The sequence below is a fragment of the Hyperolius riggenbachi genome, chromosome 1, assembly GCF_040937935.1.
Source record: "Hyperolius riggenbachi isolate aHypRig1 chromosome 1, aHypRig1.pri, whole genome shotgun sequence".
NCBI classification, from domain to species: domain Eukaryota; kingdom Metazoa; phylum Chordata; class Amphibia; order Anura; family Hyperoliidae; genus Hyperolius; species Hyperolius riggenbachi.
In genome coordinates, this window is record NC_090646.1 from 359979619 (window position 1) to 360003477 (window position 23859).

At 41.9% G+C, this 23859-nt stretch overlaps 1 protein-coding gene across 3 annotated transcripts in view; it reads left to right on the top strand.

Annotated features, from left to right (window-relative positions):
- TRABD2A (TraB domain containing 2A) overlaps window positions 1-6087 on the top strand; it is a 116564-nt gene extending 110477 nt beyond the window's left edge. For all 3 annotated transcript variants that reach the window (XM_068271291.1, XM_068271292.1, XM_068271294.1), the window contains one exon: window positions 5753-6087. In XM_068271291.1, the coding sequence (XP_068127392.1) occupies window positions 5753-5924 (172 nt within the window). In that variant the 3' untranslated portion in view covers window positions 5925-6087. The remainder of the gene's footprint in view (window positions 1-5752) is intronic.
- Window positions 6088-23859: the final 17772 nt, after the last annotated feature.

The following is a 23859-nucleotide window of genomic DNA, read 5'->3' on the forward strand; positions in this document are numbered from 1 at the left end:
TCTAAAAGATCTTTTCATACAATTTAACATACATGATACAATTACAATACACAATCATCAAAGATTTTCCAGCATGTCCGATCAGATTTTTCTCAAAAAACGGGATAATCATTCAAATTTCTTGATTGAAAAAAATAAATATATATTTTAGACTTTCGATTCGATCGTTCAGATTGAAAAAACTGGAAAATCAAACTTATTTATTGTACCTTGTATGAGCACCATTATTTACATTCAGACATTTATCACATGGTCACATTTTTTACTGCTGGCAGGTGATGTCACTGGAAGGAGATGCTGCTTGCTTTTTAGGCAGTTATGTCAGTACCTAAGTGCTGTGAGGCACTGACATCACACTGTGGGAGGGGTTTCACCACAAATCAGCCATACAGAGCCCCCTGATGATCCGCTTGAGAAAAGGAATAGATTTCTCATGGGAAAGGGGGTATCAGCTACTGATTGGGATGAAGTTCAATTCATGGCTACAGTTTCTCTCTATAAAGAGTGAGGATAAAGGTGGACAAGCCCCACAGAAGATTCCAGGAATTAATAAAACTGCCAGTTTTTGTTTTCTTGGCAGGCTGCATAGGTTGGTGCTACACAAATTATACAGGATACAAGTGCAGGCACTAACATTTGTATTGTATCCTACACAAGCGAAGGATAAAACACTTAATAGAAGAGCTAAGCAAGGTGGGGTCAACAATATATAAAGTATCATTAAGATAGTACAAAAGGTAATAATGAAAGATATCTGGGTAGGAAATAGAGTGCTGAGTGCAAATGATCTAAATTTGACAATTCCAATATGAAGTTTACATAATGATAAAGCAGTGGGGATCAAAGATCAAAACAAAACAATAGTAAGTGATAAAAATCAAAGGGTGGTGGATTAGCTGAACAGTGTCAAGTAAATGCAAGATCATGCAGTGACGCAGTAAGGGCTGGTTCAGACGGACGTTTGCAGAGCGTTTACAGCCAGCGTTCAGGGCTTGGTGTTAAACGCTCCCATTCAAGTGAATGGGAGCGTTTGTACCAAGCTTTCAAGCGCGTTTACACAAACGCGGCGTTTGGGTCCCGATTTTCCCTGGCGTTCAAGGAGCCCCTGGAAGCTACATGTAGCTTCCAGGGGAGGTTAACCGCGACGGCTAATGTCCCCCTAGGGGAAGAAAAAACGCGACCGCATCCAAACGCACACGAACGCTGCTAAACGCGACGCCAACGAACGCAACGCCTCCAAACGTCCATCTGAACCAGCCCTAAAACAGACCAATGAAAAAAATCTCCATTAAGAGTGTGTGCCTGAGAACAGTGGGGGAAAATAAGATAAACCACCAGGATTCCAACATAAATAACCAGTGGTAAGGTGCTATTGCCCATAAAGTGCTAGGTATGGAAAGAGTATTCCTATCAAAGTAAAAGAAAGCAAAAACACAATCGAGAGCCCCAATAGTGTATTATTGATGATAAAAGAATGCCAAGGTAGCAGCAATAAGAAATATACTCACAAGTATGGGTTGCCGGGTTCAGGCAACCACCAAGCACTTATGGGGATATTAGGCCTGTCCCCACTCAGGCTAAAAAGTCGAAGGGGTGTTTACTCATCCACCAGGTGGATAACAAGAATTGCAATGGAAACAGAGGCGCCAGCAGAGTAAAAACTGATCATAGGTAAAAACAGACAAAAGTTGGTGGGCAAGGGTAGACTTACCTCCCCAAAACCAAACACAACCACTATGTATGGTCTAAATAAGATTTAATTCGTACTCCAGAACAAATGCAACGCGTTTCACGGGTCTCTAGCCCGCTTCCTCAGGCAATAATAAAGATAGGAGTAACTCAGAAGTTGTGTAGCCAAGTCAAAGGCGCTGTACTTGGCTACACAACTTCTGAGTTACTCCTATCTTTATTATTGCCTGAGGAAGCAAGCTAGAGACCCGCAAAATGCATTGCATTTGTTCTGGAGTACGAATTAAATCTTATTTAAACCATACATAGTGGTTGTGTTTTGGTTTGGGGAGGTAAGTCCACCCTTGCCCCCCAACTTTTATCTGTTTTTACCTATGATCAATTTTTACTCTGCTGGCGCCTCTGTTTCCATTCCTATCAAAGTAAGGATGGGATCCATTCAGGTCCCTGCCGCTGATCAGTGACGATTCACCAGGCTGGGCTTCCTCAACAATAGCTCTTAAGGTGCCATTGCCCGGTTAAATAATGAATGCTGGCTGAAAAACGATTGAAGGGGACGGGAGTGCATAGAGCGGCGTGGCTATGCTGCTGCCTATATCATGCTGCGTTGCTTAGCAACACAGACACGAGGCAGACAAACAAGAGTATGGTGTCCTAATTGGGCCAAATGGGAAGGAAAAGCAGGTCCTGGCTGTGCTAGGCAGCGATGGGTGGAAGTAAATAAAAGAGCATTAAGTGAATGAGGAATACGAGATACAAGTGCATCTTTTTGAGCACAAGTTTTGTGTGTGGCAGCTGCAATGCTTCCGGTGCATTTCATTGAATCACGGCAGGTATGACATGTCCCGTAGACTTTCATTGCTTTAGCATCACACTGTGGTAAAATCGGGTAAAGCAACATGATGAAAACCTCCTAGTGTGAAAGGGGCCTCAATCTTTTAATATGTACTGTAGTTTATTAAATCGGCAAAATCTTTTCCATTTTATGATGAGCTTTCTCTTAAATGTTCTGAAATAGTTATGTTATTTGCCTGTGCAATATTCCTCAGAGTGGTGTACCGCTTTCCATCTTTAATTCTAAGAGACTTTGCAGAGCTCTTTTTTTATATAACCAATCATCTTTCTGATCTGTTGCCAATTAACCTACCGGTAATTAGTTGTGAGAAGTTCCATCATGCTTTTTTTCCCCCAGTAGTTTGTCGATACATCCCAATTGTTTTGAAACATGTTGGTGTTATCAAATTCTGTGAAAAAGTGACCATTTAAAAAAAAAAAAAAAAACCTTTAAAACTACTGTTTCAATGTTTTTGATTTATTGCCTACTATTTTGAATTAAAAATACTGATATTGCCAAAAGTATTGAGATGCTTGCCTTTACACTTATATGGACTTAAATGGCATCCCATTTTTTTTTTCATGTAGCTAGCCTGGCGCTAGCTACATGATTTCCCCCTACTTGCACCATCCCTCCCACCCCTCCGATCGCCGCCGGCGCAAAGACACGTCCGGAAATCCCGTTCTGAACGGGATTTCCATGAGGGCTTCCCCCGTCGCCATGGGGACGGGAACGTCGTGACGTCACAGGGAGTCCCGATCCACCCCTCAGCGCTGCCTGGCACTGATTGGCCAGACAGCGCATGGGGTCTCGGGGGGGGGGGGGGGCCTGTATAGTGGCGGGTAGCAGCGGATCGGCGGCGATCAGGTAGGACACGCAGCAAGCGAAGTGCTTGCTGCGTGTTTAAAAAAAAAAAATTATTCAAAATCGGCCCAGCGGGGACTGAGCGGTGACCTCCGGCGTCTCTGGACGAGCCTAGCTCGTCCAGAACGCCAGAGAGGTTAATATGGAGTTGCCCCACCATTAGCAGCTATAACAACTTCATCTCTTCTTGGAAGGCTTTCCATGAGGTGTAGGAATGTCTTTTTGGGAATATTTGATCATTCTTCCAGAAAAGCATTTGTGAGGTCAGGCACAGATGTTGGACGAGAAGGTCTGATACGCAGACTCCACTTTGATTCATTCCAAAGATGTTGTAGCAGGTTGAACTCAAGGTTCTGTGGATAACAGACAAGTTTCTCCTTTTCATTTTAAACAACATTGCAACTTTTTGGAACTTGTTATTTGCTGGAGGTGGTGGCAGCAATTCAGTGTAAGGTGGTTGTAGGCCACTTTAGGCAACCATAGATTCCTAGCAGGGCAATCCTGTTCCATTCTAATCAGAACATCATAATTTGATAATGTTCTGAATACGGTAGATGTAAATACTGGATGTTAGAAATGCATAGAAGTGAAACAAATGGAGACCCAGCAATTTTACTGAATCATTACAACAGGATATTTATTAAGAAAGGTGCAACATTGGAGTTATCAGGGAGATGCAGCATATGACAATTATATGTAGTTTATTTATTTTAGTCTGAAGACTTCAGTTTAGCTTTACCTATATGTATAAACACAACATAACAGTTGCACAATGCTCAATCCAGGAAAATTATGATCTCATGATAATTGCCAGGTGTGACACAACCAGCAAAGGTTTTAGTGTAAATAATGGTTGTTCACATTCAATTGTTCTTGTTTCTCCTGAGGCAATCCAGGAAGTGGCTGTGTGTGGCTTTCTGTACCCTTACGTTATGATAAATATCTATTCATGTCAAGCTTACATGTTTATGCATTTTCTGGCAGATCGTCTTTCCTGAGGGTGGTTTGAATGTGCTTGGATATCTGTACAACAGCTATAGCCAATGGCCACCCTTAGATGGTAGATTAAGCAAGAATGATCCGGTCTCTCTTACAACATGTAATTTATAGGCAGAGAAAATGGGTCTCTGTTTGCTTTTACTATAGAGTAGAGGGGGTCTATTAACCTCTTGCCGACCGCGTCACGCCAGTAGGCGTGGCCGCGGCGGCAGCCCCAGGACCGCCTAACGCCAATTGGCGTAAAGTCCTGGGGCTCTGTTTTGCAGGAGATCGCGCGCAGGCTGCGCGCGCATCTCCTGCTTGGGGGGCGGAGCTCCGCCCCGCCTTCAGTCTCCGAGCGGCTATTGCCGCTCGGGAGACCGGTAGACGGCGTGATCGCCGTCTATTTACTTTGTGCAGCGCTGCGATCAGCAGCAGCGCTGCACTGGGGACAGCCGTGTGACACGGCTGTCCCCCTGGGGGACAAGAGAGCGATCGGCTCTCATAGGCAGAAGCCTATGACAGCCGATCGCCGTAATTGGCCGGCTGTGGGGAGGGAGGGAGCGAGGGAGGGAAGGGGTTTAAAGGAAGAGGGTTTTTTTTTTAAAAAAAGGCAACACAAATATTTATTTAAACAAAAATAAACATGGGGGGAGCGATCAGACCCCACCAACAGAGAGCTCTGTTGGTGGGGAGAAAAGGGGGGGGGGATCACTCGTGTGCTATGTTGTGCGGCCCTGCAGCTTGGCCTTAAAGCTGCAGTGACCCTTTAAACTAAAAATTGCCTGGTCACTAGGGGGGTTTAGCCCTGCAGTCCTCAAGAGGTTAAGCCACTCAGATGTGGTTGGTGCTGAGGTATAGGTAGGTTAGACAATAGTGATCAGATGAGGTTCTCTGACTTGACCTATTGCTTGTTCCCTAATGTCACTTAGCTGTTCGTGCCTGTACAACATCCACAATAACATGAGAATTAAGCTTATTGGGCAACTGTCATTTGATAATTGATTAATTGTAGAGATTATTGTTGAACTGTGAAAAGGGCATAGCGTGTTTAGTAGGCCTTACATGAAATAACACACAAAGAAAAAAACCCTTATTATTGATTTATAAAGCGCCAACATATTTCGCGACGCAACAATGTGTGAGGCAAACGTAGTGAAGATTTAACATGTTCCTTTGATATTTGACAACAAAGAGGTTTCAAACTTAGCAAGTTTGAGTGCATCTTTTTGTTCCTCTACAAGGGAGGAGACCAAGTAAAGCTGAAGGGGTTAATAACAATTCTATATTTTTATTGTCCATGTAATCTACACATTTGTGCTCATGATGGTGTTATGTATCATTTTTATTTATCTGTGAAAATTAAGTTTTCCTTTCTTTTACCAGTGTCACAGAACCATTTCCACAAACTGGAGTTAATGGATACATCACAGTGGGAGTACAGCCCAGAGCACTTGGAAATGTACAGACAGCCTACAGCAGCTCAGCCATTAGACCACTTCTACCTCACCTGGTGTTCTTACTTTGCCAGTTACATCGACTGCTTCTACTTCAATGAAGACCTGAAATATGCAACCGGGCATAAACCATCATGACAGGGCAAACTTGCTAATGGACGATACACGGACTACTTCCTTTGCGTGTGTCTTGTTAGTGCTGCCCTAAGAACTTTACTTTGTACTGGACCTTTCAAATTAACGTACTGAAAAAAAAATGCCTTTCTATTGGAAAAGTTTTTATATTTTTTATCTTCTGTTGAGGAAGAATGATTCCATATTAATCCCATAATGCACTTGGGAAATGTAAAATTCTACTGTTACACAGATTTACTTTAGATTTATAAAACATTATTAAAATTATTTTGATTTTTTTTAAGTTATTTGTGAAAGGACGTTTTCTTCTCATTTTCCTTACTATGGAACTAAACTCAGAACTTCCGCTCTGCTTTAAAAGATTAGCCACAGCATGATAACAATTAGGGGAAAAACAACTTCATAACAGTTTATGGAAATCCTAAAAAGGACTTTTAAGTTTTGCTTGGATTCACTTTACTAGAAGCATTGAAAGGGTTACACCTGTGTTTACAGCCTTGGCACAGCTATAATTCACAGCTGTTGATTACAGCTAATTGACACCCTGATCTAGCTCAACAAACACAGAGTAGAGTCCAGTGAATTTATTCAGCAACCATATGTAAAATAAAGATTTTTCATTGTGTGCTGTAGTTACATAGTTATTTGGGTTGAAAAAAGACATACGTCCATCGAGTTCAACCAGAAAACAAAGTACAACACCAGCCTGCTCCCTCACATATCCCAGTTGATCCAGAGGTAGGCGAAAAAACCCTTACAAGGCATGGTCTAATTAGCCCCAAAAGGGAAAAAAATCCTTCCCGACTCCAGATGGCAATCAGATAAAATCCCTGGATCAACACTACTGGGAAATACCTAGTAATTATAGCTATGGATGTCTTTCAATGCAAGGAAAGTATCTAAGCCCCCTTTAAATGCAGATATAGAATTTGTCATAACTACTTCCTTTGGCAATGCATTCCACATCTTAATTACTCTTACTGTAAAGAACCCTTTCCTAAATAAATGGCTAAAACGTTTTTCCTCCATGCGCAGATCATGTCCTCTAGTCCTTTGTGAAGGCCTAGGGACAAAAAGCTCATCCGCCAAGCTTTTATATTGCCCTCTGATGTATTTATCCATGTTAATTAGATCCCCTCTAAGGCGTCTTTTCTTAGACTAAATAAACCCAGTTTATCTAACCTTTCTTGGTAAGTGAGACCTTCCGTCCCACGTATCAATTTTGTTGCTCGTCTCTGCACCTACACTAAAACTGCAATATCTTTCCTGTAATGTGGTGCCCAGAACTGAATTCCATATTCCAGATGTGGCCTTAGTAGAGAGTTAAACAGGGGCAATATTATGCTAGCATCTCGAGTTTTTATTTCCCTTTTAATGCATCCCAAAATTTTATTAGATTTAGCTGCAGCGGCTTGGCATTGAATATGATTATTTAACTTGTTGTCGATGAGTACTTCTAAGTCCTTCTCCAAGTTTGATGTCCCCATCTGTATCCCATTTATTATGTATGGTGCTAGACCATTGATACGACCAAAATGCATGACTTCACATTTTTCAACACTAAATTTCATCTGCCATTTATGTGCTCATATAGCCATCCTATCCAGATCCTGTTGCAATATGTCACTATCTTCCTGAGAGTTGATGATTCTGCACAATTTTGTATCATCTGCAAAAATAGCAACATTGCTTTTTACTGCATCTACTAGGTCATTAATAAATAAACTGAAGAGCACTGGACCCAGTACAGACCCCTGTGGGACCCCACTGCTAACAGCCACCTATTTTGAATATGATCCCTTGACCACAACTCTTTGTTTTCTGTCCATTAGTCAGTTCCCTATCCATGCACACAGACTCTTCCCCAGTCCTTGCATCCTCAACTTTTGCACCAGACTTTTGTGGGTAACAGTGTTGAAGGCCTTAGCAAAGTCCAAGTGTATCACATCTACAGGGTTTCCAATATCCACGTTAGCGTTCACTATCTCATAAAAGCTGAGCATGTTAGTCAAACAGGACCTGTCTTTATTAAACCCATGCTGATGCTGAGAAATAAGATTATTGTCTAGTATGAAGTCTTGTATAGTATCTCTTAGTAACCCCTCAAATAGTTTGCATACAACTGATGGGTCTGTAATTTCCTGGATCTGATTTTTTGCCCTTCTTAAATAATGGGAAAACGTGGGCTGTACACCAATCTACTGGAACTCTGCCAGTTGAAAGAGAGTCACAGAAGATAAGATAAAGGGGTTTATCGATAACTGAACTTAATTCCCTTAGGACCCGAGGATGCATGCCATCCGTGCCAGGTGCCTTGTCTATTTTTAATTTATTTAGTCTTGCCTTCACTTCTTCCTGTGTTAAGTATTCAACATTACAATTGGAAGATTAAGACTCTTCCACATCTGTAATTTGCAACAGTGATGTTTCCCTTGTGAAGACAGAAGCAAAGAAAGCATTTAATAACTCTGCCTTACCTTGGTCATCCACCTCATCCTTTAGGAGTCCAATACAGTCAACATTTTTTTTTTTACTTGTTTCTTTTTTTTTTAGAGTGGATGTACTTGTAAAACCTCTTTGGGTTAGATTTGATACCCATAGCGATTTGATTTTCAGCTTCAATCTTTGCCAGCCTAATTTCTTTTTTACAACTTTTATTGCACTCCTTATAATTGCTTAGTGCAGCCTCAGTCCCCTCCTGTTTTAGGACCTTGTAGGCATTCTTTTTCCCCTTCATTTTATCTCCAACCTTTCTATTCATCCATAGAGGCCTTTTTTTTTTATTCCTAGACGTTTTGTTTCCATATGGGATATATATAATACAATATTGATTGAGAATAAGTTTAACCTCTTTCCGACCGCGTCACGCCGACGGGCGTGGCCGCGGCGGCAGCCCCGGGACCGCCTAACGCCGATTGGCGTAAAGTTCTGGGGCTCCGTTTTGCAGGAGATCGCGTGCAGGCTGCGCGCGCATCTCCTGCTTGGGGGGCAGAGCTCCGCCCCGCCTTCAGTCTCCGAGCGGCACGGTTAGACGGCGTGATCGCCATCTATTTCTATGCACAGCGCTGCGATCGGCAGCAGCGCTGTATTGGGGACAGCCGTGTCACACGGCTGTCCCCCTGGGGGACAAGAGAGCGATCGGCTCTCATAGGCAGATGCCTATGACAGCCGATCGCCGTAATTGGCTGACTGTGGGGAGGGAGGGAAAGGATTTAAAGGAACAGTTTTTTTTTTTTTTTAAAAGCTGCAACAATAATATTAAAAAAAAATAAACATGGGGGAGTGATCAGACCCCACCAACAGAGAGCTCTGTTGGTGGGGAGAAAAGGGGGGGGGGGGGGAAATCACTTGTGTGCTGTGTTGTGCGGCCCTGCAGCTTAAAGATACTTATTTATTCTATCCTATAAGTTCCTATACCTGTTCTAATGTGGTCTGGCTTACTGCAGCCTTTTCTAGTTGCACTGTCTCTGTAATAAATCTTATCTTCTTTCCTGTGTCGGCTCTGTCGGGCTCAGGCTGGAATGTGTGGAATGTGCAGCACTGCTTGTGATAGGCAGAAGCTTTACACACCCTCTCCAAGCTCTCCTCTCAGCCTATCACACTCTGGTGCAGCCATGTCTTTTGTTTGTAAACACTGCCTAAAACTGGCAATTACAAGCCAGGATTGCAGCAGGGAGTGGCATAAAAAGCACAGAGGGGCCCAGGAGAACATAATGTATAGAATGGTATGCTTTTTATTGTAAGATTTTTAGAGTACAGATTCTCTTTAAAGCTGCAGTGGCCAATTTTACTAATAATGGCCTGGTGACTAGGGGAGTTTAGCCCTGCAGTCCTCAAGAGGTTAAAACTTGCCATTTCCCTTCAGTATCCTTCCCTTGTAGTACATTATCCCAGTTCACTAAACCTAGTGCATCCCTGAGTGGATTGAACTTTGCTTTTCTAAAATTCATAGTTTTAGTTGTACCGCTGCCCCTGCTGCCTATCAGTCACCAGATCAAACGTTATTTTGTGATCACTATTTCCCAAATGTTCTTGAACCTGCACATTTGATACATTGTCCGGTCTATTTGAAATGAGCAAATCCAGTAACGTATTCCCCCTTGTTTGTTCCGTTACCATTTGAGTAAGGTAACTGTCCTGCAGTGTTGCCAGAAATCTGCCGCTTTTACCAGAATGGGTAGCCTCAATACTCCAGTACTAGAGTTTGGGTCTGCTTTGAGCAGGACTGAAATATCACCCAACCCTCAAGAATAAAAAAAATGGTATGAAGTTCATTTTCATATTATCCATTTCAGCAGAAGCACTAAAACTCCACTGATAGCCAGAATGCATACAACTTGCTCATGGTTTAGCTTTCCATCTTCACTAAAGCCAACAATCTCACAACAGAAAAGTCGCCAAGTAATAACCCATAACGTGATTGGTTTGATCACATAATAAAATGCATCTGCTGCTAAGGAGTCTATCACAGTACCAGCTTTACTCAGTTTGGCCAAAATACAAGGCTTACTATATACTTACCACATATGCAAAAATAAAAACAATAGGGAATTTAGAGTTTTTCCATTTTTTTAAGTTGTTTATTAGGTTTAGCAAAACAAAAAAAATTCGTAATGATGTTTTAAAATAATTTTTAATTTTTGGTTTAATTTTTGGTACAATATATAGTAACCTCTTTCCAACCGCTGGACAGTATGTACGCCCCTGTATACTTCACTTAACAACCAAAGGCATTCTATTCACTCGCAACGCATGCGCGCAGCGCCCCCCCCAGGAAAGTAGTGATCGGTGAATGGGAATTTGTTTTCCCAAAGCTGATCAAAGTACCCGCAATGATGATCACCGGCATCAACAAAATGCCGGTGGTCATTAACACAATGAAAGTACAACAACACTCTTACGTATTATGTCCTGTGTACTGTGTAGTACTCAGGAATAAAATGCGTCAACATCTAGAGGCTAAAACATAAAAACCACAATATATTAATTAGAATAAGTAAAAAACCAAATTACAATTTATTTATTAACCCATTATGCCCCCCCCCCCCCCCCCCCCCCCCAGTTACCACCATAAAACATTAAAAAAAAAAAAAAAAAAAAAAGTTACCTTAGGGAATATGCATATCATCATCATATTACTGTTAATTTTGCAAATATAATGATTGAAATAGTATATGGAATCACAAAATGGAAAAAAATATACCTTTTATTCCAAATACAATATTGTCGCCATACATTGTGCTAGGGACACAATTTAAGCACTTAAAGCGGAATGAAGTCCAGCATTTCTTCTTTGCTCTAATAGATTATTTACAGCATATTATATACAACCAGCATTTTTTTTTTACTAGAACAGCATTCAAAGGGTTAAACACAGGCCTTAGAAGCTTCCCTGCAGGGAAAGCTGGATGAATCTGAACTAGAGATAATGTTATGTTGTGTTAATTGTATCAAGTGAGGAATGTAAACAAACCCTTCTCTGACACTACAGACTCTCCTGATGACAGTGAGACAATCAGAAAGCATTTCTGCTTAAGTTAGAAGATAAATCAAGCAGTTCTGAATAAAATGCAAAGTCTGCTCTCAGAGCAAAAAAAGTGTACTTTGGGAACGTATAATTTCTAAATGAATAATACTACTTGTGCACAAAAGTAAATATGATAACTGTATGGAATATAAAAAGTAGGAAAACATGTTTTTATTGAATGTCTAACAACTTAGCGCACAAAAGAATCCCCCCCTTTTTTGCCTACCAACAGAGCTTTCTGTTGGTGGGCTCTGATCGCTGCTGCAGGGTTTTTATTTGTGTTTTTTTTTTTAATCAATTTGTAATTTAATTTTACATAAAATTGTATTTTTTTAAAATGTATTTTCTCCCCTTCGTCCCCCTGTCAGCCAATCAGAGCAATCCTCTCTCATAGGCATCAGCCTATGAGAGGGGATCGCGATCAGAGTGTCTCCAGGGGACAGCCAAGTCACAGGGCTGACCCCAGTACAGCGCTGCATTAGATTGCAGCGCTGTACAACATAAATGGCCATTTGTTTGTTTTACAGTCTGCTAGCAGCGATCGCCACTGGCAGACTGTTGAAGGAGCGGAGCTCCACCACTCAAGCGGAGATGCGTACATCATCCCCTGCAAACCACTCCCCCAGGACTTATCGGCGTTAGGCGGTCCTGGGGCAGCCATCTTGCTGCCACCTTTCAGCGTTAGGTGGTCGTAAGGTGGTTAAACATTGTAATAACCGAGACAAATGGGCAAATGAAATGTGTGGGTTTAATCTATAGTAGCACATTTTATTTTAAAACTATAATAGCTGAAATAATGCATTTTTTCACTTTTTTTCATTATTCCCTTTAAAATACATGAAAAATAAAATTCTTAGCAAAGAGTACCACTCAAAGAAAGCCTAATCTATGGCGCAAAAAACAATGTATAGGTAATCTCGGTGGGACAAATTTATTGCCAAATGAATGGCAGGAGCATAAAATGTGAAAATTGCTTATGTTTTTAAGGTTAAATAACCTGTGGTGGGGAAGTGGTTAAAAAAATATACCAAATTAAAATTGGTATGATTAACCAGATGTGTAAGTTCAAGAAAGTCCTCGTTTGGTTTGTAAGAAACATCTATTAAAAAAAAAAATAGAATCTAGCAATTCATCTCAAGGGAGGATCAACAATAATTTCTCTATGCATTCAAATTTCATATGTTATGCAAATTGAACTTAGACCAATAAAAAAATGACAGGAAGTAATCCGATTTGTCCAGTTTCAATCTGCATATAATTTACAAGAAATTTGAACACAAGAAGAAATTCTTTGCAATTCATTGATCATACCCACTAGTCACAACCTCTGGAGAATTTGCTTTTGTAATGGCTGAAACTTTTGTGTTGTGTTGTAGTTTGCTATCAATTAGATAAAAAAGGAAGTAGTTTGTTAACCCCCTTGGCGGTACAATAAATCCGCCAGGGGGCAGCGCAGCACTTTTTTTTTTTTTTTAAAGTATGTAGCTAGCCTAGCGCTAGCTACATGCTTCCCCCTCCCTCCGCTATCCCTCCCACCCCTCCGATCGCCGCCGGCGCTTTTACTCTGCAGGGAATCCCGTTCTGAATGGGATTCCCTGTATGGGCTTCCCCGTCGCCATGGCGACGATCACGATGACGTCAGCGGGTGTCCCGATCCACCCCTCAGCGCTGCCTGGCACTGATTGGCCAGACAGCGCAGGGGTCTCGTGGTGGTGGGGGGGGGGGCGGCGCGGCGGATAGCGGCACTCGTTATGCACACGCAGCTAGCAAAGTGCTAGCTGTGTGTATCAAAAAAAAAAATTATGTAAATCGGCCCAGCAGGGCCTGAACGGCACCCTCCGGCAGCACGGGGTTACCGCTAAGGAGGTTAATTATTGGACATGGAGTAATGCCCGATGAGGACACCTTAACCACTTGAGGACCTAGGGCTTTACCCCCTTTAAGGACCAGCCACTTTTTTTCCATTCAGACCACTGCAGCTTTCACGGTTTATTGCTCGCTCATACAACCTACCACCTAAATGAATTTTGGCTCCTTTTCTTCTCACTAATAAAGCTTTCTTTTGGTGCTATTTGATTGCTGATGCGATTTTTACTTTTTATTATATTCATCAAAAAAGACATGAATTTTGGCAAAAAAATGATTTTTTTAACTTTCTGTGCTGACATTTTTCAAATAAAGTAAAATTTCTGTATACATGCAGCGCGAAAAATGTGGACAAACATGTTTTTGATTAAAAAAAACCCATTCAGCCTATATTTATTGGTTTGGGTAAAAGTTATAGCGTTTACAAACTATGGTGCAAAAAGTGAATTTTCCCATTTTCCAGCATCTCTGCCTTTTCTGACCACCTGTCATGTTTCATGAGGGGCTAGAATTCCAGGATATTATAAATACCCCCCAAATGACCCCATTTTGAAAAGAAGACATCCCAAAGTATTCACTGAGAGGCATAGTGAGTTCATAGAAGATATTATATTTTGTCACAAGTAAGCGGAAAATGACACTGTGACAAAAAAAAAAAAAAGTTTCCATTTCTTCTAACTTGCGACAAAAAAAAAAATGAAACCTGCCACGGACTCACTATGCTCCTCTCTGAATACCTTGAAGTGTCTACTTTCCAAAATGGGGTCATTTGTGGGGTGTGTTTACTGTCCTGACATTTTGGGGGGTGCTAAATTGTAAGCACCCCTGTAAAGCCTAAAGGTGCTCATTGGACTTTGGGCCCCTTAGCGCAGTTAGGCTGCAAAAAAGTGCCACACATGTGGTATTGCCGTACTCAGGAGAAGTAGTATAATGTGTTTTGGGGTGTATTTTTACACATACCCATGCTGGGTGGGAGAAATATCTCTGTAAATGACAATTGTTTGATTTTTTTTACACACAATTGTCCATTTACAATTGTCCAAAATACAAAGTCCAATGATTACCTTTAGGATTTCACAGGTCATTTTGAGAAATTTCGTTTCAAGACTACTCCTCACGGTTTAGGGCCCCTAAAATGCCAGGACAGTATAGGAACCCCACAAATGACCCCATTTTAGAAGGAAGACACCCCAAGGTATTCCGTTAGGAGTATGGTGAGTTCATAGAAGATTTTATTTTTTGTCACAAGTTAGCGGAAAATGACACTTTGTGAAACCAAACAATAAAAATCAATTTCCGCTAACTTGTGACAAAAAATAAAAACTTCTATGAACTCACCGTACTACTAACAGAATATCTTGGGGTGTCTTCTTTCTAAAATGGAGTCATTTGTGGGGTTCCTATACTGTCCTGGCATTTTAGGGGCCCTAAACCGTGAGGAGTAGTCTTGAAACGAAATTTCTCAAAATGACCTGTGAAATCCTAAAGGTAATATAGTAGTATAATGTGTTTTGGGGTGTATTTTTACACATACCCATGCTGGGTGGGAGAAATCTCTCTGTAAATGGACAATTGTGTGTAAAAAAAATCAAACAATTGTCATTTACAGAGATATTTCTCCCACCCAGCATGGGTATGTGTAAAAATACACCCCAAAACACATTATACTACTTCTCCCGAGTACGGCGATACCACATGTGTGGCACTTTTTTGCGCCCTAACTGCGCTAAGGGGCCCAAAGTCCAATGAGTACCTTTAGGATTTCACAGGTCATTTTTGTTTCAAGACTACTCCTCACGGTTTAGGGCCCCTAAAATGCCAGGGCAGTATAGGAACCCCACTAATGACCTCATTTTAGAAAGAAGACACCCCAAGGTATTCCGTTAGGAGTATGGTGAGTTCATAGAAGTTTTTATTTTTTTGTCACAAGTTAGCAGAAATTGATTTTAATTGTTTTTTTTCACAAAGTGTCATTTTCCGCTAACTTGTGACAAAAAATAAAATCTTCTATGAACTCACCATACTCCTAACGGAATACCTTTGGGTGTCTTCTTTCTAGAATGGGGTCATTTGTGGGGTTCCTATACTGCCCTGGCATTTTAGGGGCCCTAAACCGTGAGGAGTAGTCTTGAAACCAAATGTCGCAAAACGACCTGTGAAATCCTAAAGGTACTCATTGGACTTTGGGCCCCTTAGCGTACTTGGGGTGTAAAAAAGTGGCACACATGTGGTACCGCCGTACTCAGGAGAAGTAGTATAATGTGTTTTGGGGTGTATTTTTACACATACCCATGCTGGGTGGGAGAAATATCTCTGTAAATGACAATTGTTTGATTTTTTTTTACACACAATTGTCCATTTACAGAGAGATTTCTCCCACCCAGCATGGGTATGTGTAAAAATACACCCCAAAACACATTATACTACTTTTCCTGAGTACGGCGGTACCACATGTGTGACACTTTTTTGCAGCCTAGGTGCGCTAAGGGGCCCAACGTCCTATTCACAGGTAATTTTTAGGCATTTGTTTTCTAGGCTACTCCTCACGGTTTAGGGCCCCTAAAATGCCAGAGCAGTATAGGAACCCCACAAGTGACCCCATTTTAGAAAGAAGACACCCCAAGGTATTCCGTTAGGTGTATGGCGAGTTCATAGAAGATTTTATTTTTTGTCACAAGTTAGTGAAAAATGAAAAACAATAAAAATCAATTTCCGCTAACTTTTGACAAAAAATAAATTCTATGAACTCGTCATACACCTAACAGAATACCTTGGGGGGGCCTTTTTTCTAAAATGGGGTCACTTGTGGGGTTCCTATACCGCCCTGGCATTTTACGGGCCTAAAACCGTGAGTAGTCTGGAAACCAAATGTCTCAAAATGACTGTTCAGGGGTATAAGCATCTGCAAATTTTGATGACAGGTGGTCTATGAGGGGGCGAATTTTGTGGAACCGGTCATAAGCAGGGTGGCCTTTTAGATGACAGGTTGTATTGGGCCTGATCTGATGGATAGGAGTGCTAGGGGGGTGACAGGAGGTGATTGAGGGTGTCTCAGGGGGTGGTTAGAGGGGAAAATAGATGCAATCAATGCACTGGGGAGGTGATCGGAAGGGGGTCTGAGGGGGATCTAAGGGTTTGGCCGAGTGATCAGGAGCCCACACGGGGCAAATTAGGGCCTGATCTGATGGGTAGGTGTGCTAGGGGGTGACAGGAGGTGATTGATGGGTGTCTCAAGGTGTGATTAGAGGGGGGAATAGATGCAAGCAATGCACTGGCGAGGTGATCAGGGCTGGGGTCTGAGGGCGTTCTAAGGGTGTGGGCGGGTGATTGAGTGCCCTAGGGGCAGATAGGGGTCTAATCTGATAGGTAGCAGTGACAGGGGGTGATTGATGGGTAATTAGTGGGTGTTTAGGGTAGAGAACAGATATAAACACTGCACTTGGGAGGTGATCGGACGTCGGATCTGCGGGCGGTCTATTGGTGTGGGTGGGTGATCAGATTGCCCGCTAGGGGCAGGTTAGGGGCTGATTGATGGGTGGCAGTGACAGGGGGTGATTGATGGGTGGCAGTGACAGGGGGTGATTGATGGGTGATTGACAGGTAATCAGTGGGTTATTACAGGGAAGAAGAGATGTAAATATTGCACTGGCGAATTGATAAGGGGGGGTCTGAGGGCAATCTGAGCGTGTAGGCGGGTGATTGGGTGCCCGCAAGGGGCAGATTAGGGTCTGATCTGATGGGTAACAGTGACAGGTGGTGATAGGGGGTGATTGATGGGTAATTAGTGGGTGTTTAGAGGAGAGAATATATGTAAACACTGCGCTTGGGTGGTGATCTGATGTCGGATCTGCGGGCGATCTATTGGTGTGGGTGGGTGATCAGATTGCCCGCAAGGGGCAGGTTAGGGGCTGATTGATGGGTGGCAGTGACAGGGGGTGATTGATGGGTGGCAGTGACAGGGGATGATTGATGGGTGATTGACAGGTGATCAGTGGGTTATTACAGGGAAGGACAGATGTAAATAATGCCCTGGCGAATTGATAAGGGGGGGTCTGAGGGCAATCTGAGCGTGTAGGCGGGTGATTGGGTGCCCGCAAGGGGCAGATTAGGGTCTGATCTGATGGGTAACAGTGACAGGTGGTGATAGGGGGTGATTGATGGGTAATTAGTGGGTGTTTAGAGGAGAGTATAGATGTAAACACTGCGCTTGGGTGGTGATCTGATGTCGGATCTGCGGGCGATCTATTGGTGTGGGTGGGTGATCAGATTGCCCGCAAGGGGCAGGTTAGGGGCTGATTGATGGGTGGCAGTGACAGGGGGTGATTGATGGGTGGCAGTGACAGGGGGTGATTGACAGGTGATCAGTGGGTTATTACAGGGAAGGACAGATGTAAATAATGCCCTGGCGAATTGATAAGGGGGGGTCTGAGGGCAATCTGAGCGTGTAGGCGGGTGATTGGGTGCCCGCAAGGGGCAGATTAGGGTCTGATCTGATGGGTAACAGTGACAGGTGGTGATAGGGGCTGATTGATGGGTGGCAGTGACAGGGGGTAATTGATGGGTGATTGACAGGTGATCAGGGGGGATAGATGCATACAGTACATGGGGGGGGGGTCTGGGGAGAATCTGAGGGGTGGGGGGGGTAAACAGGAGGGGGCAGGGGGGGGGGGGATAAAAAAAAATAGCGTTGACAGATAGTGACAGGGAGTGATTGATGGGTGATTAGGGGGGTGATTGGGTGCAAACAGGGGTCTGGGGGGTGGGCAGGGGGGGTCTGAGGGGTGCTGTTGGCGATCAGGGGGCCGGGAAATCAGTGTGCTTGGTGCAGACTAGGGTGGCTGCAGCCTGCCCTGGTGGTCCCTCGGACACTGGGACCACCAGGGCAGGAGGCAGCCTGTATAATACACTTTGTAAACATTACAAAGTGTATTATACACTTTGTATGCGGCGATCGTTATGTTAACATCCCGCCGGCGCTTCCGTATGGCCGGCGGGATGTTGCGGCGGGTGAGCGGCGTCAGGCGGAGGATCGCGTCACGGATGACGCGATCGCTCCGCCCATGCCCCTACAAGGACCGCCGCCTTTGGGCATGAGCTGGTCCTTGTGGGGTCCACTTCCCGGCCGCCTCTGTGCGTTAGGCGGTCGGGAAGTGGTTAAAGCAGACCTAAGCTCAGAACTTCATCTCTGCTCTAAAAGATAAGCACCAGTGTAATAACCTTTAAAGAAAAAACGTTTGTTGTAGCTTACAAAACCTCTGCAATACATCTGCAGTGTGTCTACTTCCTGCTTTCATGGAAGCAGGCAAAGGGTTAACATCCTGCGTTTACATATTAGCTGTGTCTGCCGAGGATTGGCCAATTTCTATGCTGACACAGCTGAGATCAAATTACATTTGTGATTATTTTAAGATGAGGGGGCATTAGACAGGCTCTTCTCTTTAAAAACACACAGGGTGCATTTCTCTCTGTTTTCCTTGTGACTTGTGCAAGAGTTCAGGTCTTGAAAGCTTGCTATTTGAATCTAATCATGTTGGTAGTAAATGGTATTGTTCAATTCTAGATTTTTCTGCTTCTCCTGCAGCAGTGAAGAAACACTATTTTGCTTATGAACCTTTAGCAGTCAAATCCGCACATGAGCTAAAAAAAGAAATGAAATATTTGTAATATTTTATGTTTCTAATGATTAAAATACTTGACAATGTTTATATTTTAGTGCTAAACACAATGGCCCATATGCAACTAACTTTATTTTTTCAACTTCTTTTTAAAATAACCTTTTAGCACTTTGCAAGTGAAAAATTACCAAAAATTTGGTGAAAAAGTACTGTCAAAAATATTTTGAGTATTTTTCTTGCTTGCTGGTGAAAATATCACCTTGGAGAAAATACAAGAGAAAAAGGTAATGACATACAGGCCAATAAATAAAACTAACAGGCTAAAAAGTACATTCACTCTGGGCAGGTATGACAGCTTTTGAACACACAAACACCTGTCCTCCAAAATTATGCACTTTAGATATGACACTTTGGGGTTGATTCACAAGCACAAACATTTTCTAGTGAATTATTACTCTATGGCCCCTTCTCAATTAACTTTTCTCCTTTCCTACGATATAATTTTTCATTTTATCTAAAAAATAACTTTAGTACCTAGTATTTGAAAAAAGTATTACAAAGTAGTATAAATGTACTATCAAACCTATTCGGAGTTTCTCCTTGCTTGCTGGGTGATGAAAATGTATTTTATCATTAAAGAGACTCTGTAACAAGTTTTTCAGCCTTAGTTCTTCTATCCTATGAGTTCCTATGCCTGTTCTAATGTGCTGGGGCTTACTGTAGCTCTTCCTAATTACACTGTCTCTGTAATAAATCAATGTATCTTTCCTCTGTCCTGTTTGTCGGGCTAAAGCTTTGATTGTGTGGAATGTGCAGGGCTGCTTGTGATTGGTAGAAGCGATACACACCCTCTGCAGGCCCCCTGCATACTCACACACTATGCTTAGCTGAGCCTATTAGAAGCTGGTTAGCTTGTTTGTAAACATTGCCTAAAACTGTTAATTACAAGCCAGGATTGCAGCAGAGAGTGGCAGAAACAGCACAGAGGGGCACAGGAGAAAATAAGGAATAGAATGGTATGCTTTTTAGTGTAAGAATATTAGAGTACAGATTCTCTTTAAGGCGTGAAGAGATCTTCAGTGAGAAAACTCAGGAGAAAAGTTAATTGAATAAGTACCCTTATCTGTTTTATATAAAACCTTTTAAGCACCTGGAAAGCAAAAAAAAAAAAAAAGTTTTCAAAATAAAGTGGGGCAATATTATAGAAGTTAATCAGGAGCATCTCATTTCAAATGATGAGCTCACCCTGGACCAGATGTATTTAGATCAAGGAGACTATGACCAGGTCATAAACACATTTTGGCTTGCAAACTGGCTCAGGAAGCCAGGCAGGAAGGCATAAGCTTGTCACAGTCAAGATAAGACATGTCACAATTACTCAGTGTTAACACCCCTAACAGAGCCCTCCCCCCATGGTGGGGCCTATTATTCCAGCAGATGCGACAAACCATCTGAAAAGGATTGCTGATCTGTGTGAATCATCACATCAGGCCTTGTTTCAGATCTCTGCTTCACAGTATTCAGAGTAACAAAAGAGGGCCTAGGTTTTGAAAAATCAGGGATTTTTGCTTACTGAAGGAGATATAGACAAAACAGAACCTGATTATAATCTACCATAGATGCAGTGCCATGGTACAAATCCCTCTCTTTGAAGCTAAAAATGAAAAGAAGTTTTGAAGAATTCTCAGAAAATTTAGGGAACATGGCTGAGCCACCATACAAGAAAGAATAGTTACTGAAATAAAACCAGTCCATTTCTGAGCTCATTGGGTGGGTGGAATCTGTGGAACTAGACATGAAAACATTGGGAGAAGTTGCAAAGGATATGTCAGTTCTTCTTTTGCATTTTGTTTTTAAGTTTCTTGCTCTCCAGTTTTGTTATGTGAATATTGCTGAGCCATACATGCGTAGAGAATAGGACTTTATTTTGGATGGTGCTCTTTCCAAACTTCTTGAGTTGCATGCAGCTAAGACTGTTAGTCTCAAAGCAGATTACTAGTAGAACAGAGCCAGAAGGAACAACATAAAATCCAGGTGAGTTCCAACCCTTAAGCTGGCCACTAACGGTCCAATTTCTAGTGAAAAATCGTTCGAGCGATCAGAAATTCTGATCGGATTGGTTGTAAATAATCTCTATTGATGGATACAATCGATTATGAACGAGTGAAAAAAATGTCGCCCGAATGAATTTTCGTCGAACGAAAAATTTGGATTTTCTTGGTGGTCGTGATAGATAGGAAGCAATGATTAGTTAGTTGATGGTGTAGTTAACGATTTTTCGTCCGATCAGAATTTCTGATCGCTCGAACGATTTTTCGCTAGAAATTGGACCATTAGTGACCATCTTTAGACCAGAGGGAAACATAATGGAACTAGTTAAAAGTCTGTTCAAACTTATTCTGGAGGAAGAAGCACCCAGCAGAAAAGAGATTGACCACATACGGTACTCAAGATTGACAGAGCAAGAAATATACCACATGGGACGAGTACATACTGTATGTTCTCTGTCAGGTGTTTTTCTATCAAATGCAGGCATCAATTTGAGCAAGGGATAAATGGACACTTCAGTTTACATACTTTCAAATGGAGCTGTTATGAGGATGTCTCTAAATGGACGGCCTACTAACATATCCCCTGCTTAATATTTTAGGTATAGGTGTGAGCATCTTTTATTATCAAATTAAATGGACAAAGCTATGTTCCCAAAGATGGTGAAGTATTCTCTCTTTTTTTGCATGAGCTTAAAGGATACCCCAACTGAAATGTGACATAATGAGATAGACATGTGTATGTACAGTGCCTAGTACACAAATAACTACACTGTGTTCCTTTTTTTCTTTCTCTGCCTGAAAGAGTTAAATATAAGGTATGCAAGTGGCTGACTTAGTCCTGACTCAGACAGGAAGTGACTACAGTGTGACCCTCACTGATAAGAAATTACAACTATAAAACACTTTTCTAGCAGAAAATGGCTTCTGAGAGCAAGAAAGAGAAAAAGAGGGGGGATTTCTTATCAGTGAGGGTCACACTGTAGTCACTTCCTGTCTGAGTCAGGACTGAGTCAGCCACTTACATACCTGATATTTAACTCTTTCAGGCAGAGAAAGAAAAAAAGGAACACAGCATGGTTATTTGTGTACTAGGCACTGTACATACACATGTCTATCTCATTATGTCACATTTCAGTTGGGGTATCCTTTAAATTTGCCCAAAATGCATACAGAAGGCTAGCAACTCTGCACCCCCTTCTCCCCCCCATGCACCAGGCATTTGGAAGCCAACAAATGCTACGAAATATGTGAATGTGCGAGACGCAAGTTGGACAAACCACAAAAGCATTTAGCACCTTCCGATGGCGTTTAGGGATTGGCACAACAGTAAGAATGCTGATTGTGAACATGTGTGTGAAATGTTTCGGGTTTTTTTGTCCTAATACAGATGTCAAGGGTTTTGTGTCTAGAGGTATAGCATGCTGGGCTAGAAGTTCCTATTAGAATAAATGATCCTAGCCATGTATGCTATACCTCCAGACATATTGACCCGAGGAAGCGGGAGTTTACCCGTGAAATGCGTCTCAATAGACTACCCCCTTTTTTTTAATTTATGGTTTTACAGAATACCATTTTCTAAACTTTTTTAATTTGTATTCTATACAAATCCACATCTGAGGGCATACCAAAAATGCATATACTATGAATTATACTAAAATTTTTGTTAAAGTGTGGAAATTTGTTGAAAACCTTGGACCATCCTTTTCTTAATAGTATAAGAAATGAAATCATGTGATTGTTCAAGAGCTGCTATTCTTGATGTAAAACATCCCAATCTAATCAGCAATAGCTTGGTTTATACCCTGCTCGAAGCCATTTCAAGAATTTATTCGGAATGACAAACAATCATATTCTACCTAAAAATAAAAGATCAGGTGGCCTAGTGGCACCCAATATACACTACTATACACTACTATACAATTATTATAATTATTTATTTATAAAGAAACAAACATGGGGTACATAATACAGACAATGGTGTACACCAATATACAAGATACATAATTAGTGACAAAATACAAAGAATGATACAAAATACAAATTATACAATTGGTATGACAGTGATAAAATTAACATAATGAATAAAATGTATAGTGGTTACCAAGACACAAAAGGGGGAGAGAGCCCTGCCCTTGCGAGCTTACAATCTAAAGGGAATGGGGGGGGGGGGGGGGACAGGAGGAGGGGTAGTATGCAGCAAATATATAGAGGCTTTGCGTTTTAGGATACCTAGTAGGAGTGCAATTTGGTCTTAGTACAAAGGGAAGTGGCCTAAGGTAGCGCATATGCTTGTCTGAACAAGTGTGTTTTTAGAGAGAGTTTAAAGGTAACAAAGGTTGGCGAGTGACGGATGTGTTGTGGGAGAGCATTCCAGGGGAGGGGTGAAGCGCGTGCGAAGTCTTGTAAACGTGAATGTGAGGAGTGGATTCTAGAGGAGGACAACAGAAGCTCATGTGCCGATCTGAGATTGCGATTGGGTTTGTATCTGGAGATTAGTGAGGATATGTACAGGGGAGAGAGATTGTGGATTGTATACAAAATAGCACTGCTTTTGTGTAGGTTTTTCGGAATGAAGGATGAAGGAGCTGTCAAAGGTATTGATGATATGAAACAATTATGAATTGAGGACAGTCTGGAGTTCTCCTGGAATTATAAAGTAACTAAAATACTAGCTAGACCTAACTACCACCCACTCACTAAGCCCAGTCTGAGCATTCTCTATAAATTTATTAAAACTTCACCCTCCTGTGTTACTTATCCTTAGAGATAAGCAGGCTAGGAGATTGCTTATAAATAGAATAGAGCTTACAGATGTTGAGAAATTTATAATGGAATTAACTAA